At 50.1% G+C, this 16,572-nt stretch overlaps 1 protein-coding gene across 2 annotated transcripts in view; it reads right to left on the bottom strand.

The window, feature by feature from the left end:
* Positions 1-1,854: 1,854 nt before the first annotated feature.
* Spi1 (Spi-1 proto-oncogene) overlaps positions 1,855-16,572 on the bottom strand; it is an 18,422-nt gene continuing 3,704 nt past the window's right edge. For both annotated transcript variants that reach the window (XM_055604360.1, XM_055604354.1), the window contains exons 3-5: positions 4,058-4,245; positions 3,154-3,319; positions 1,855-2,533 (exon numbers count right to left, since the gene is read on the bottom strand). In XM_055604360.1, coding sequence (XP_055460335.1) covers positions 2,214-2,533; positions 3,154-3,319; positions 4,058-4,245 — 674 coding nt within the window. In that variant the 3' untranslated portion in view covers positions 1,855-2,213. The remainder of the gene's footprint in view (positions 2,534-3,153; positions 3,320-4,057; positions 4,246-16,572) is intronic.

Genomic DNA, 16,572 nt, shown 5'->3' on the forward strand with positions numbered 1-16,572 from the left:
TCCCTCTGGCTTCTCCTTTCCCTCCCCCTCCCACAGCATGACTGACTGGATGGCTTCTGCTTTCCAACCCTCTGTGGACCTCGGGGGTGACCCAACCCTTGACTGTGTACCCATCCAGCAGAAAACTGCACCGTGAAGGTGTTCCTGACAATGGCCGGGAGTTAGCGTCACCCCAAGGAAGTGCCAGGCACGCCTGCAAGTGAGGGCCTGGGAGCGGATCTCTCAATATACTCCAAAGTAGAAGCCGGGAGCAGAGCTAGCTCTTACCAACGTCATGAGGACTGGCCAAAGATTAATGCCAGGAGAGTCTGAATCCCCGAATCTCCCACCCCACCTCCTCTGGTTTTGTTCTGTGACTGGACACTCAGGTTGATCAGTCGTTACAGGGAGAAAAATAAAATATGGGAATTCCCATCAAGCAACACTAGCAGAATAGACTGTTTATCATCAGAAGGAATCCATATATAAGCATCTTCCATATCACGGAAGCTTACCAGCCATGATCTCCAGCCAATTTTAGTTACTTTAAAGCCACATGACCTGCTCCTAGGTTGTGTGTGTGAGAGTGTGTATGTGAGCGTGTGTGTTAAAGCTATTACTAGTGATCCAGGTTGATCTCAAACTTATGACAATCCTCCTGCCTCAGCCTCCTAGTGCTGCTATTCCAGGCATATACCACTCTGCTTATCTCTGAGTCTTCCCGAGAATTGGTGTGGGGCTGGAGAGATGGCTCAGTGGTGAAAGCATTTGTTGCAGCTGGGCATGGTGGCTCTCGCTTTCAATCTCAGCACTTGCGAGGCAGAGATAGGTGAATCTCTGTGAGTTCGAGGCCAGCCTGCTCTACAAAGTAAGCTCCGGGACAGCCAGGGCCACACAGAGAAACTGTATCTCAAAGAACAAAAAAGCATTTGATGCTCTCGCAGAGAACCCAGGTTCTGTCCTCCCAACTATCTGTAACTCCAGCTCCAAGGGACTTCACAGCCTCTTCTAAGCTCCACAGGCACCAGGCACACACATGGTACACATACATACATGCAGGCAAAACTTTTTTTTTTTTAATGTTTAAAAACTTGTGCTTGAGCACCACCAACAAGACAGCTCAGGTGGGTACAGGTACCTGATGCCAAGCCTGATGAGCTGAGTTCAACCCCTGGGATCCTCACTTCCTGCCTGCACCTGCCTGCACTCTCCCTACACCTTGTGACTGAAGCTAGACGGCCCTTGTCTGCCTCCCCTGGTACCAAAGTGCTGTACCTGAGGATTCTGTTAACAACACCTTGTGGCCGGGCTAGAGATGGTCCAGCTGGGAAAGGCTAGGCTCGCCACCAAAACCTCCAGAATGCCAGGTGATGCCTGGAGCTTTGGACTTCACTCCTGATTTCCAAACGAGCAGAGCCTCGGCTCTGCGCTGGCCTGATGGACCCAGCCGTGTGACATTATTGAACCAATCATTTAACGGCTACGAGCCTCGGTTTCCCATTCTATAAAATGGGGGGATACGGGGCTCCTCACCTCAAAGCCAGAGGAAGCTAAATGATCAGAACACCTGCGCCATTGCTATTGGCTTGGCCACTGTCACTGCTGGGTCCTGTCTCACTCAGTAGATCATGAGTTTAAGCTTCTTTGAGATTTACGCCTCCCCGGCCTGGCTCGGAGGGACCTTTCAATATGTTCCCTGGGTCTGACAGCAGGACTTATTTTACTAGAAACAGCCACTGTGTGTCTGTGGTCCACGGGTCCAGCTTTCCATCATGTCCAGTGGATAAACGAGGAGAGAGACGTCTGTGCACCCTGGACCAGGCACACACAAACTCTTGAATGAGACTCTGTGCTGGGAGAATAGCTGAGAATAATTTTACTTGATTTTGGGAAGCTAATGGGGAGGGGGGAAGGGGGGAGGGGAGTTGGGGAAAGCCTCAAGAGGAACATTCAATATACAAAGTTGTGCTGACGCCAGACTCCCAAGGAAGCACCGTGGCCACTAAGCCAGGCTGACCCTCGGGCGGTGTCCGAGGCCCAGGCCGCCCTTGGGCCGGGCTAGAGTCCTGGTGGGAGGCGAAGCGGGACGGGGCGGGCCAGGCCGGGCGCGGGAGGGCGAGGCCGGGCCCCGAGTCCTGCCTCGGCCCTGGGAATGTCCACCCTGTGTCCCTGCCCGGCGAGGGGTTAATGCTATGGCCGGCGGGGGCCGGGAGCCTGGCGGGCCCTGCGGGAGGTCAGTGGGGCGGGAGGCGCCGCTCGGCCAGGCCCCCGCGGCCCAGCACCTCGCCGCTGAACTGGTAGGTGAGCTTCTTCTTGACTTTCTTCACCTCGCCCGTCTTGCCGTAGTTGCGCAGCGCGCGCGCCATCTTCTGGTAGGTCATCTTCTTGCGGTTGCCCTTCTGGATGCCCCAGCGGTGCGCCAGTGCCTCCTTGTGCTTGGACGAGAACTGGAAGGTGCCCTTGTCCTTGTCCACCCACCAGATGCTGTCCTTCATGTCGCCGCTGCGCAGCAGGTCCAGCAGGAACTGGTACAGGCGAATCTTCTTTTTGCTGCCTGCAGAAGAGGGGCGCCCAGGTGGGGTGTGGACAGGACGCCAGGGCTTTCCGGGCACCCTCCCAGTACTTCCTCCCGGCCATGGTAGGTGCAAGCACACACATGCCCACTCCCACGTCCTCGAACCTACATGTCACACGTACCCATACATATATCCATATCTGCTCTCACGTGTCTACATGCCTACCCACAGGCCCTCACATACAGCTACTCACACTCACAAGACCTCACACATGCACAGGCCTCCACACACTCACAGGACCTTACATACACCCACAGGCCCTCACACACTCACAGGCCTTCACGTACTCACAGGCACTCACCCACGTTCCCCCCACACTCAGTCCTTCACATAAACACATACAGTCTCCCGTTTACACACTCACACAAGTACTGACGTACACACAGAGACCCCCACACACACTTTGAAGAGATGCCTGGTCACGCACAATAAACGGACTTAGAGGCCTGCACAGCTAGAGAAGCATCCACAAACATACACACACACACACACACACACACAGCTCTGAGACATAGCTACTGGGCCAGCTGGCTATGGCTGGGAATATGCAAGGGACGAAAACGCATTAGGATCAGCTGGATCACGGGCTGAACTCTACCTGTCTCCCCGTGCAGAAGACCTGGCCCAGGCTCCAAGCCATCAGCCTCTCCGTCAGACACCTCCAGCGGGGGGCTCTGCCTCTCCCCCTCTTCCTCATCAGAGCTCTGCTGGTGGGCTGGGGACAAGGATTGGTAAGGGAAGACCATCCGGGGCACGTAGGGAACCTGCGAAGGGAGGGGGGCTTACAGTCAGTGAGGGACGGCCCAGGGCTGTGGCAGGGGATACGGTCAGCAGGACCAGGAAGACCGAGAAGGGCAAGTAGAGGCCAGCCTGGACCAACACTCAGGGCTGAGGGCAGGGTGCAATGAGCTGATAGTTACTGGGCCTGCCACCCACACACACACACACTGTGGCCTCTGGTTTGGGGCAGGTGACGGTATGTTTTATTCTCATGCATGCAAAGGGGCCACCTGGCCTGGCAGTGGACTAAGAACGGAGGGGAGGTGCTGGGGCAGTGAGCTGATTACAAGAAAGCGAGGGGGCTTCATCGGGGGGTGATGAGCCAATGAAAAGGCAGCAGAGGCCAGTGGTTGGGGTTGGGGTCCCTGGAGCAGAGAAGGGCAGGTAATGAAGATACTAGGGATCCAGGGGTCAGGCCAGGCTAGCATCTAGTGACTCAGACTCTGCGTACGTGAAGAGACAGTAAGTGGAGACTGCAGTCAGGAGGACCCCGAGGGCCACAACAGAAATGGGGTGGGAAAGGATGGCTGAGGGCTAGGAGATCATATGGGTTCTGTCCATCTTCTGTCAGGAGGTCAGCACAGCCGTTGGGGTACCAGCCACTGGCTCCATGGAGCAGGAAGCCACATTGAGTAAGAGCCTTCCTCGTCTTCCTGTGAAGCTCCCATGCCTCACCACAGGCCTGGAGGTCTGGGGGCCGGGGGACAGCCAGCAGCACGCACCTGGTGGCTGAGGCTGGCGTGGGGCGGCGCCATGGGGGTATCAAGGACATGCATCTGCTCCAGCTCCATGTGACGGTAGAGCTGCTGCAGCTGCGGGGGCTGCACGCTCTGCAGCTCCGTGAAATGGCTCTCAGGGAAGCTCTCGAACTCGCTGTGTACATGGTGTGTGGAGAAGTCCCAGTAATGATCTGTGGAGACAGCCAGGGATGAGGGGGTGAGCCAGGGAGCCAGGGCAGGTAAAGGACGTAATAACACGGTAGTCATTCAGACGGAGCAGAAAGTTTAAAGTAATCATCTCCTGTAATGTTCCTCTACCACACTGCTACTTCAGAGAAAGGACTGAGGCTTGGAGATGTCTCCTAACACACCAAGATTAAAGCCCTCAGCAATGGGGAGGTCAGATCCTGGACCACCATTCATGCCGGTGGGGTTCTCACACTTTCTCCTGCTTCCTGACTGGCCCCAGCGACCCGGGCCTCTGATCCTATGTCTGAATTCTGGCTTTGTCATTTGCTGGCTAGGTGACCTCGCACAGGCCTGGGCCTCCTTGGCCTCAGTGGACCCATCTACTAAACAGGTGGAACTGTTATTGGGAGAATACAAGGAAGCTCACGTTTGTAAGGGTTTCCAGACCCAGAGCAGGCCTCAGAAGAGCCAGTTCCTTTTCCCGCCTCTGTGACCTTCCACAGGCTCCTGACCACCTACAGTCACAGGCAAGGGTCCTTGTCACATGACCAGGGCATGACTGTAAAAGTCACGGGGCTGACATTTCTCACACACCAGTTTGTCCAAACCTGTAATGCTGCCACTGTAAAGCCAAGGCCAGCCACACCCAGGTTCCTGGGAGACTGAAGGAACAGATTTCCCCAGAAAGCCCCCGTGGGTGTCTGGTGTCTGTGGCAGGGTGGAGCCAACTCTGGGAAGCAGCCACACAGCCCTGGGAACATCTGTGGCGTGGTTTCGCCCAGCACCTTTCCTAGGAACAAAGGGACTCTTTGGGCACAATGTGGGGTCCAAAAGGAAGTATGGTACGGGGCTCAGCTGGTAAACGCTCCCACCACTAAGCCTGACGATCCGAGTTCAGCGTGAGCGCGCACGTGCACACGGGAATAAATAAACACAATCGGAAGAAAGATAAAACAATGCGGTGTGAAGAGAGGGACTACCTCATGTGACCTAAAGGAGCTTGGAAGGTGCTGGGCCAGGGCAAGTAGCCAGTAACCAGGTGACGCGTGCGTACACGCAGGCGTGTGTGTCTGTGACCTTCACTGTGTCTCACACTAACACATCCTCACTCACCTAACCTCTAAGACATGACGTATGCTTTCAGGCTGTGTACTAGATATCACAGAATTGTTTTTTATTACAGTTATGTTTCTGTTTGTTTGTTTATTTACTTACTTGGAGGAGATAAATGTGCTGTGCATGTGTGTGTGAAGGTCAGAGGTCAACTTCTAGACGTCTAGTTCCTTCTTTCCACCTCAGGGGTCCCAAGAATCAAACCCAGGTTGGGGGCAGGAAGTGCCTTTCACCCATCTTTGTCTTGGGTTTTTTGTTTGTTTGGCTGGTTGGTTTTGGTTTTTTGAAACAGGATTTCTCTGTGTAGCTCTGGCTGTCCTGAAACCCATACTGTGGACCAATCTGGCCTCCAACTCACAGAGATCTGCCTCCCAAAGGAGTATGCCACCACCACCTGGCTGTTTTTTTGGTTGGCTGGTTTGGTTTTGGGTTTTTGTTTTTATTTGTTTGTTTGTTTTTGTTTTTGTTTTGAGACAGGGTCTCCCCCTGGCTGAGTTTGAACTTGTAATCATTCCAGACTTAGCCTCTTTGAGGTTTGGGCTTACAATCCTGGCTCTTGCTTCCTTATCCCGCTAAACGGTGCTGTGCTGTGCTGTGTGAACCTAGACATTTTATTTCCACTGAGCCTCTGATTCCTCACTTAAAAGATTGTTACCAAGGCTCTGTCCACATGCAATATCTTTTGAGCCAGGCACCAACAAGAAAAAGCACGTGCCTTGGAGCTGTATCCAAAGCCTGGCTGCCACACTGACTGCTACATGGTCCTGGGCCTTGGTTTCCTCGACTGAGTGGGGGTAATAATTTATACCCATCTTATTCATACGCTGTGTGGGATAAACGAGCTGTCTAATGCGTGGGGGGTAATTAGAGTAGAACATGGCACCAGGGAAGAACATTTACTTTCACCTTACTCATATTTACTCCGAAGAGCCTGTGTTAGCACATCTGTAATTTCAGTTATCAGAAAGTGGAGGAAGAAAACCAAAGGCAAGTGAGGCATGGTGGTGCATGCCTTTAATCCCAGCGCTCTAGAGGCAGAGGCAGATGGATCTCTGTGGGTTCAAGACCAGCCTGGTCTGCATGGCAAGTTCCAGGTCACGTAGATATACTGAGACCCTGACTGAGTCAAAAACAAAGGTTTGAGGCCTGAGTCTGGAAAGATAGCTCAGCGGTTAAGAGCACTTGCTGCTTTTACGGAGAACTGGAGTTGAGTTTCCAGGACCCACAGGGCAACTCACAACCTTCTATAACTCTAGCTCCAGAAGATTCAACAACACCCTGTTCCGGATTACTAAAGCAGAAACACACACATACACACACACACACACACACACACACACACACACACACACACGGGGGGGGGAGGCAGGCAGGCAGAGACAAGAGACATAAATAAATAGTTTAAAATGTGGGTTTTTTGTTTTGTTTTTTTTAAAGTTTGAGGCCATCTTGAGCTAGAAAGCAAGATCTTATCTCAAAACAAAAACAAAAAGGCTGGGGTTACAGCATAGTGATGGATCACCTGCCTCCCACATACAAGGTCCTGGGTTCGAGCCCCAGGACCGAAACCAAAGCTCACTGAGCCTGAAAGGGCATAGCGGGGCTCAGGGGTTTGGATGGCAGGCCCAGCTGCCTCTTCAGTAGACCGCCTCCAGCACCTTCCCAGCCACTGTCATTTACCTTCACCTGCCTACCCCCCAGCCCACTCCAGCTCCAGGGCCAGAAGCTCTCTAGGTGTGGGCTGAGGGGCATCTGACCTAACTCTGTCGGGCTCCACTCCATATCTGCTAACTCACCATGCTAAGGTGGCATTTCCCAGAGCTGATGTGGATGTGACAACAGTGTGAAAGCTCTGCCATGGGGAGGGGCTGGAGAGTGGGGAGCTGGGACGTGGACTCTCCCGCTCTCAGCCTCCTGAAGGTGGTGGCCGACACCGTCTGAGCCACAGCAGTTTCAAAACCTCACCTTTCCCCTTGATTTGGGTGCCCAGGCAATTATGTAACCAACAGTCTGGCAAGCCAACTCATTCCAAATACGGGACTCCCAGAAAGAATGTCCGAGAAATCATTCAGAGAGCAAAGGTCAGCCTTTCAGGCCTCCTGATCTTTGTTTCTTGTGTCTCACTCCATAGCTCAGGCTGGCCTAGAACCTAGCATGTAGTCTAGGCTAGCCTTTAATTCATGCTGATCCTCTTGCTATATTATAGATTTGAACCATCATGCTTGGCTTTAGACAACTCTCTTTCCACATCCTCCTTCTCCTCTTTTCTTTCCTTCTTTCTTTCTTTCTTTCTTTCTTTCTTTCTTTCTTTCTTTCTTTCACAGTGTGGCTGGCCTCAGACTTGCTGTGTAGCAAAGGATGGTCTTGAAGTCTCAATCTTCCTGTGCCTACATCCCAAGTGCCAGGATTAGAGGTATGCGCCACCACACCCGGCTTGGAACTCCTCACAGATGCAGTGTTTAACTTTTTTTTTTTTGTCGATTTATTGTACCACTTCTGCCTAGAAGCCACCCACACGCCATTAACATAACTCTCAGCTCATCAGATGATATCATCATGTTATTTACATATCTGGTGTGGTGGTTTGAGAATGTCTCCTATGCTTGAATGCTTGGTCAGAGGGAGAGGCACCACTGGAAGACATGACCTTGTTGGAGGAAGTGTGTCACTACACAGGCGGACTTTAAGGTCAAGCTAAGAACACAGCAAAGCACAGTCTCATTGGCTGCCTGAGGATCAAGATGTGGAACTCAGCTGGGTACAAGGGCACATGCCTGTGATCCCAGCACTCAGGGAGGCAGAGGCAGGCAGATCACTGTGAGTGTGAGGCCAGCCTGGTCTACAAAGCAATTCCAGGACAGCCAAGGCTACACAGAGAGACCCTGTCGTCAAAAACCAAACAGAAAGAAAGAAAGAAAGAAAGAAAGAAAGAAAGAAAGAAAGAAAGAAAGAAAGAAAGAAAGAAAGAAAGAAAAAAAGAAAGAAAAAAGAAAGAAGAAAGAAGAAAGAAGAAAAGATGTAGAACTCTTAGCTCCTTCTCCAGCACCACGTCTGCCTGCCTGCCTCCATTCGGCCCACCATAATGATAATGGACTAAACCTCAGAAACTGTAAGCCATCCCGATTGAATGTTTTTTTGTTTTTTTGTTTTTTTTTTTATAAGAGTTGTGTTGGTCGTGGTGTCTCTTCACAGCAATAAAACCCAAAGACATCTGGTGATAGCTCTTTTCTACGGCCTGAAGGCACCCACCATGCAGAAAGTCTCAGTGCTTGATGGGGTCGCTGGTGCTGACTTACAGTGAATTCATTCTAGGAATGTAACCCACTTTATCTCCTTAACCCCTACTTTAGCTCTGAGGAGCTAGATGCTAGAGTGGACCCTTCCTTTGGACAGTGAAGGAAGCTGTGACTCAGGAGGTTAGGTCCTGCCTTTAATCCAGCACTCAGGAGGCAGAGGCAGGTGGATCTCTGTGAGTTCAAGGCCAGCCTGGTATGCATAGCAAGTCCCAGGACAGCCAAGACTACACAGAGAGACCTTATCTCAAAACTTAAAAAAAAAAAAAAATGTTAAGTTTCTGTCTACATCAGCCTCCAGTAGTGTAGGGTCATGGCCCAAACCCACTTTAGTGTAATTCCAGGGGCTTTTACTGCACTCCAATCTTTAGCTCTTACCACACTGTGCCAGCTTTGGAGATCAAGGCTATTAATGTAAGTAATGTGAGCTTTAAGAAGACCTATGGTGGGCTGGAGAGATGGCTCAGAGGTTAAGAACACTGGCTGCTCTTCCAGAGGTCCTAAGTTCAATTCCCAGCACCCACGTGGTGGCTCACAACCATCTATAGTGAGATCTGGTGCCCTCTTCTGGCCTGCAGGTGTACAGAAGACCTATGGTGGCCCTGAGAGCCTCCACTGATGTTCCTGTCCCTCTGTCTGTATACGCCCATCCATCCAACCACTATCCACCTCTCTAGTCACCCATCACCCAGTCACCCAGCCAACAATGAGCCCATCCGTCACACGGTCTTGATGTAGACCCCAGGCTGGCCTCATGTGCTGGCTCACAAGCGGGTACCACTACACCTGGCAATCCATTTGTCTTGATCTTTTATTTTTCCTACCCACTCATTTCTATTCTTACTTAGTTGTCACTAGGATGAAAACAAAATGATATTCAGATTACAAGACATCAAGACTCAAGAGTCACTCAGCTAACCGGGCACAGTAGAGCACCTGTAATCCCAGCACTCTAGGAGGCAGAGGCAGGCAGATCTCTGTGAGTTCAAGGCCAGCCTGGTCTACAAAGAAAGTGTACACAGAGAAACCCTGTCTCAAAAAAAATAAAAATAAAAATAAAAATAAAAATAAAAAAGGTATTGCTAGCTGGCCTTATCTCCTAGGGACAGAAATCCCAGCCTGAAGGCCAGGATCATGCTCAGAAGAGTCGAACTATTCTCAGATCAGAAGATCAGGGGCTGGAGAGATGGCTCATAGGTTAAGAGCACTCACCCTCTTCCTGAGTTCATTTCCCTGCAACATGTCAGGTAGCTCAGAACAACATATAGATCAAGCTCCAGGGGCTCTAACGCCTCTGCTCTCTGCCCATGTCCACACATGCGGACACATACACCTGCACATCGTTAAAAATAATGAAAACGAACCTTTACAGAAGAGACCATCAAAGCCAGCTCTACAGGGAGCTGCTGAGGTTAGCCTGAGTGACATGAAACCATGTCACAACAAAACAAAACAACAAAAACCAGAGAAGAGACAAATCAAGAAAAGAGGGGCCAAAAACCAGAAAAAGACTTCTTGGGAATTACTACCACTGCCTCTCCCAAAAAGTCTGCAGACGTGGCTCTGAGGCCTGAAGGGCAGAAGCCTCCTGGTGCGTGTTTCTCTCTACCATGTATCCTGCTTATTGGAGTTTTGACTGTTCGCCTGATGGGGAGTTGACTCTAGCAACCCCTGTATCCCCTTTGCCGGCCAGCATCTAGCCCTGGGACTGGCACGGCCAAGACACTTGGTGTATTTTTTTAGGTGGGAGGGGGATGTGAGATGGACAGAAGGTTAGTGGGCGGAGGAAAAACAGTCGCAAAGAAGAGTAAACAGTTGCTTCGGGGTGGGGGTGGGGAGTGCGTGAACAAGCGCCAGCCCCATGACTACTGTTCTCTAAAAACCAACAGTAACAACGGGAAATGGCAAGTGTTGTTGAGAACATGGGTGCTTGTGTGTTGTTGATGGGATTGCAAAGCTGCTGCTGCCGTCATGAAAGATAGCACCTCGGCTGAGGGGCTGAGGAGACGGCTCAGTGGTTAGGAGCGCTCGCTGCTCGTCCAGAGGACCTGAGCTCAACTCCCGGCACCCACAGCAGGCAGTGCTTAACTGACAGTGACCCCAGCTCTAGGGTGGTCGAAGCCTCTGACCTCCACGGGCACCTTGTGTTTATGTACACGTACTCCCATGCACACCCCCCCACTACACACAGCTAAAGATAATGACCAACAGCCTGGTGTGGTGGTGCGCACCAGTGTTCTGGGAGGCAGAAGCAGGTGGATTCTCTATTTGAGTTTGAGCCCATCCAGGTCTACATGGTGAGTCCCAAGCCAGCCAGGGCTACAAGGTGAGACCCTGTTTCAAAGATAAAAAGATAGATAGATAGATAGATAGATAGATAGATAGATAGATAGATAGACAGATAGATACTTTTTTAAAACTCACACACTAAAGAAAGAACTACTATCCAGCAAGTTCAGCAAGTCCACTTCTGAGTATACATCAAGTGAGTATAAGTCAGAGTCCTAATGAGACTGTGTAAACCAATAGTCATGGTCATGCAGTGTTATGCACCATGGCAGAAAGTAGAAACCACAGAAGTATCCATTAAGAGATCAGCCATTTTTTTTAAAAAAAAGCATATATGTTTATATATGTATATATGTATACATATTTTATACAAGAATTTTATGTATGTTTAATGTCCTACATTATAGCGTGTTGCTTAGCAACAACATAAGTTTGAGCTTTTTAAATAAATATAGAAGTAAAAGTTAAAAAAGAAAAAAAAAAAGGATGAGCCATTAAGCAAAGTTAGTGGTCTGGGTCATGAGCACAGCTGTTTTCCAAGATGTACTGGACTCATACCGTGGAATATCATTCGACCTTTAAAAGGAGAGAAATTCTGGCATGTGCTATGACACGGGTGAATCTCGAGAACATTCCACTACATGAAATGAGCTGGCTATAAAAGGAAAATTGCACCTTCCTGAAGTAATAAAATTCATAGGCAGAAAGTAGAGCCAGGCAATGTTGGCACACACCTTTAATCCCAACACTTGGGAGGCAGAGGCAGATGGGTCTCTGAGTTTAAGCCCAGCCTGGTCCACAGAGCAAATTCTAGGACAGCCAGGGAGAATTTCAGGGTAGCCAGCGCTGCACAAAGAAACCCTGTCTCAAAAGAAACCAAAACCAAAACCAGAACAGAAAAAAGAAGGAAAGTAGAATGTAGATTGCTCAAGGCTGGCAGGTTGGAGGATACACAGTTGTCTAACAGGCACAGGGTTTCAGGTTGACAAGATGAGTTCTCGAGACAGTGCTGATGGTTACCTAACAACATGAATGTGTTTTGTTTGAGACAGGGCCTACTCACCCAGGCTAGCCCTGATCTTCTATCTTTGGTCTCCCAAGTGCTGGAATCACAGGCATGAACCACCATGCTCACACACTCAGCCTCTGTGGATGTATTCTACTAGGATCCATTATTCCACTGGATGATTCGGATGGTGGCCAGACAGGGGCACTTGCCACCAACCTGACAACCCGAGTTTGATCTCCAGGACCCACGTGATAGAAGGAGAGGACTGACTCTGATCTCCATGCCTATGCTATGACACATGTGTGTCCACACACATATAGACAGACATAGATGATAGATGGTAGATGATAGATAGATAGATAGATAGATAGATAGATAGATAGATAGATAGAATAATTTTAAAAGATTAAGATGGTAAATTTTATATTATGTGTATATTTGTGATGCCTTCGAAACTTCTCCTAAATATGTATAAGCCTTTGTTTGTTTTAGGTGTGTGTGTGTATACATTCGAATGTGCAGATGAATAAGCAAACATACAGAAGCCAGAGTCTCTATCACCCTCCACTTTTTTTTTCTTTATAGCAGAGTCTCTCTCTGGATGTGGTGGTGCATGCCTTCTTTGTTTGCTTGCTCCCTTGTTTGTTTTGTGAGACAAGGTCTCTCCGTATACCCCTTGCTGTCCTGGAACTCACTCTGTACACCAGGCTGGTCCCGTACTCACAGAGATCCACCTGCCTCTGCCTCTGCCTCTGCCTCCTGAGTGCTGGGATTAAAGTTGTGGTCAACCATCCGACCAGCTGGTGGTGCATACTTTTAATCTTAGCGCTTAAGAGGAGGCAGGCAGATCTCTGTGTGTGCAAGGCCAGCCTGGTTGACATAGTGAGTTCGAGGCCAGCCAAGGCTACGTAGTGAGACTCTATCTCAGAAGAAGAAGGAGGAGAGAGACTGAAGGAGACACTCACCCATTTTGACTAGGCTGGCTGAGTTCAAGTCCAGCCTGGTCCACAGAGCAAATTCTAGGACAGAAGGGAGAATTTCAGGACAGCCAGAGCTGCATAAAGAAACCCTGTCTCAAAATAAAACCAAAACCAAAACCAGAACAGAAAAAAAGAAGGAAAGTAGAAGTTCTTAGGATCTGCACCTAACTGTTGGAGTTACAACCACTAGTAGCTATGCCTGGCTTTTTGTGTAGATGCTGGGGATTGCAACTCAGGTCCAAATGCTCACACAGCAGGGTCTCACAGTCTTACTCCTGAGTCATCTCCCCAGCCTTACCCTTACATCTTAGGTTTTTGTTGTTGTTTTTTTTTTTTTTTTTTTGAGACAGGATTTGTCTTGTAGTCCTGGCTGTCCTGGCTGTTCTGGCTGTCCTGGCTGTCCTAGCTGTCCTGGCCTCAATTTGTAGACTACTAGGTTACCTCAAATTCACAGAGATCTGCCTCTCATGTGCTGGGATTAAAGGCATGAGCCTGTTTTTCTAAGTGCCCTTCACCCTGATCCTGTCCTTGTTTCTCATGTCTGTTGTCTATCCAGCAGTCAGTAGGACCATTTAAAATTAATCTAATTCTACCTCTTGGAGGCTGTGGCAGGGGGATAACTGGTTTGAGGTTAGCCTGAGTATATGAGACACAGAGACAGACAGACAGACAGACAGACGGAGAGATGGGGAGAAAGAAGGGGTAGGGAGACAGGTGAGGACAGGGAGAAAAAAAGAAAAGGAACTCCCAGAGAGTAAAACTAAAAAAAAAAAAAATGTAGATTATTAAAAGGACACATGGAATGGTGTCAGATGTCATAAGGAAAAACTGTAATAACAGTCACATGATCATAACCACGGCACGTCTGCTCAGACGAGCGACCACACCGCAGTGCTCGGAGGCCCGCAGAAATGTGAGCGTGCGTGCCGTGAACGGCTGTCATCGCACACTCCTCTTCCCAGCCTGCACGCGCAGGTCCGTGTCTCCAACTAGAGGCCTGAGCTGACTCACCTCTGCTCAACAGCTGGAAGGCTCTTGGTAAAAATTAATGTTCCGGGGCTGGGGGACAGGGCTCTGGGCAGCCAGCCACGAGCACTCTAGTTCAAATCCTAGCACCCACGTAGATTGGTAGTGTGAAGAGAGCTTGCCCTGGGCTTTCACCAGAGCAAGCTGACTAGACACAGGAGCAGTATCGAACACCCAGGGTGATTGATGGACCAGGAGGTCTCTGCAAGTGGCCCCAGCAGCAGGGAGATGGAGAGAAGGCTTTGCCTGATATGCTGTATTTCTTTCACTGCAGCACTGGCAGCTTTTAAGATTCGTTTATTTTTATTTTCATGTGGTACTCACGAGTTGCACACAGTTGTGCTGGGAACCAACCTTGGGTCCTTTGCAGGAGCAGCCAGTGCTCTTATCTGCTGAACCCTCTCTCCAGCACCTGAGTATCTGTCACTTTAATAGCTTAAAATTAAGTATCTAAAATGTATTTAAGGCTGGCAAAATGGCTCCCACAGATTGTTCTTCGACTACACACACACACACACACACACACACACACACACACACACACACAGAGAGAGTAAATACGAATTTTCATCAAACATAAGGCTATTCAGACCATGTAAACTCTGTGTTCAAAACACTCCAGTGGGATTAATGTTGTAACTTAGAGGGCTAGCCTGGCAAGTGTGAAGACATAGGACACAACTCATACTCCTCCGTGGCCTTCGAGCCTTTTTTGATCTGCCCCTCGATGGCCATTTTGGTTTCATGTCGTCTTCCGGTGATCTGTAACCCTGTGTCCTCTGCTGAGGGCTTCCTGCTCTCATCTTTGCTGTTCTCTGTGCCCGCCCACCTCGTACGTGTGGTCCTTGCTCTTCACTCAGAGTTCAGCTCAGCCGTTACCCTCTCAAAGGCTTCCCTGGACAGTGTGCGAGCCAGCAAGGCTTCTACACACTGATGAGCAAACCGAGCAAGAAGTAGTTGGAAGAGAGGATGTGTTGTGGAGAGATGACAGAGTGAGTGGATGGGTGGGTAGCTAGGGAGGAGGGATAGATGGATGGGAGGACGATGGGTGGATGATTGTCACACAGGTCAGTAAACAATGACCTAACTGACCTTTCAGGGTACCCTCTGCGCTCCTCTCCTCCCCCCTAGCTCAGTGGTTCTCAACCTGTGGCTTGTGACCCCTTTGGGGATTATGTAGCAAATACTTTCTTAAAGTGCAGACACAGAGGACAGGCAGGAGCCAGTGGGAGGGTGTGAAGAGCAGAAGACTCTAATAGAATCTTCTGGAAGGTATCAGGGACAGCACTGACACTCAGGTGGGCAATGACAGCCGAGTCGGGGAATGGACAGGGGCACCCAGAGACACTGGAGGAGTCTCTACAGGAATTCTGGGCTCATGCCTTGAGCAGGGTGCTGTGATGAGCACTAGGGGTCATTCCCATAGCCCTGCCCCCGATGCAAGGAGCCCACGGGGGACCCTGAGCCAGGGAAACACGGGCTTCCTTTGAAATACACACTTCATCATCCCAGCCCCCGTCCCACATTTGGTTTCTAGATACTCAGGCAACTGAAGTGGCCGAACGCTTGGAGGAAACGCCTCTCAACCCGGTAACCTGAACATGGAACTAGGCCAAAGAGAAAGCAACGAGAAAGAGACTCAGAGCCCTGACGTGCGTTTGCTAGGCCTGTGCCGCCAGGGGGAGTCCTTCTCAAGACCTTGGTTGTCCTCCAGCTGCCCTGGGAAGGGTGGATGGATAAGGTGTTAGCGTCACTCAGACCTGATTCTTAATCTGGGGAAGGGAAACCTGGGATAATGTAGGACGAGAAAGACCCTATGTTATCTGGATTTCACCCAGGGAGGGTGTATCTCCTATACACTTTGGATGTGGTTAAGAAGAACAAAAGAGGGCGTTTGAAAGCTTTCCTAGCACGCGGGGGGGGGGGGGGGGGGGAATGTCTGAAAAAAGCCTGTGCCTTTGAGGTGCCACCAGCTACCCCACGATACACCTCACAAGACTTCATGCTGGGTGCCAGGTGAGGGTGCACTCAAGGTTTGGCTTCCAGACGAAACAGCCTTAACTGTGTGACATCACTCGACGGCCCTGGGTGTGGCCGTCAGGTGATGAGCTGTGGTCCTCAATGTTTCTCTGACCTCGAGCCACCAGCCCAGTCTGGAGCAACATGACTATGCTTCTTGGATGCCAAGATTCTTGTTTCTGGTGGCCTGTTATCTCCTTGCGCAGGTTCCAATCACTAAGAATCTCTTCCCTCTCCCCTTAACTTGCTCCAGAACAAGGCTGGGGTTCGGGGGAACAGTTGAGGCCAGGTCCCCTCCCTACCCCCATTGGCTGTCTGCTGAACAAGGGATGGTCAGAAAAATTTGCCTGACCCAGCCTGGTATAAACTTCGGGAGGGGATACTGGAGAGATGATTGCCATGATTGCTAGCCCTTCTGGCATTGAGCAGATTAAAAAAAAAAAAAAAAAAAAAATGTCGCTAAGCCTCTTGCCAGTAGAACCACCAAGCCCCCAAATCTCAGAAGTGGCAACTGAGAAAGGCTGCTAGCCACACAGTAAGGAAGGGAGGCCCCCGAAGGGAGTTTGGGACAAAGGTGGATGGTAAGAACAGAGAGGAAGA

Source organism: Psammomys obesus, unplaced genomic scaffold (genome assembly GCF_907164565.1).
Source record: "Psammomys obesus unplaced genomic scaffold, mPsaObe1.curated_primary_1811, whole genome shotgun sequence".
Taxonomy (NCBI): domain Eukaryota; kingdom Metazoa; phylum Chordata; class Mammalia; order Rodentia; family Muridae; genus Psammomys; species Psammomys obesus.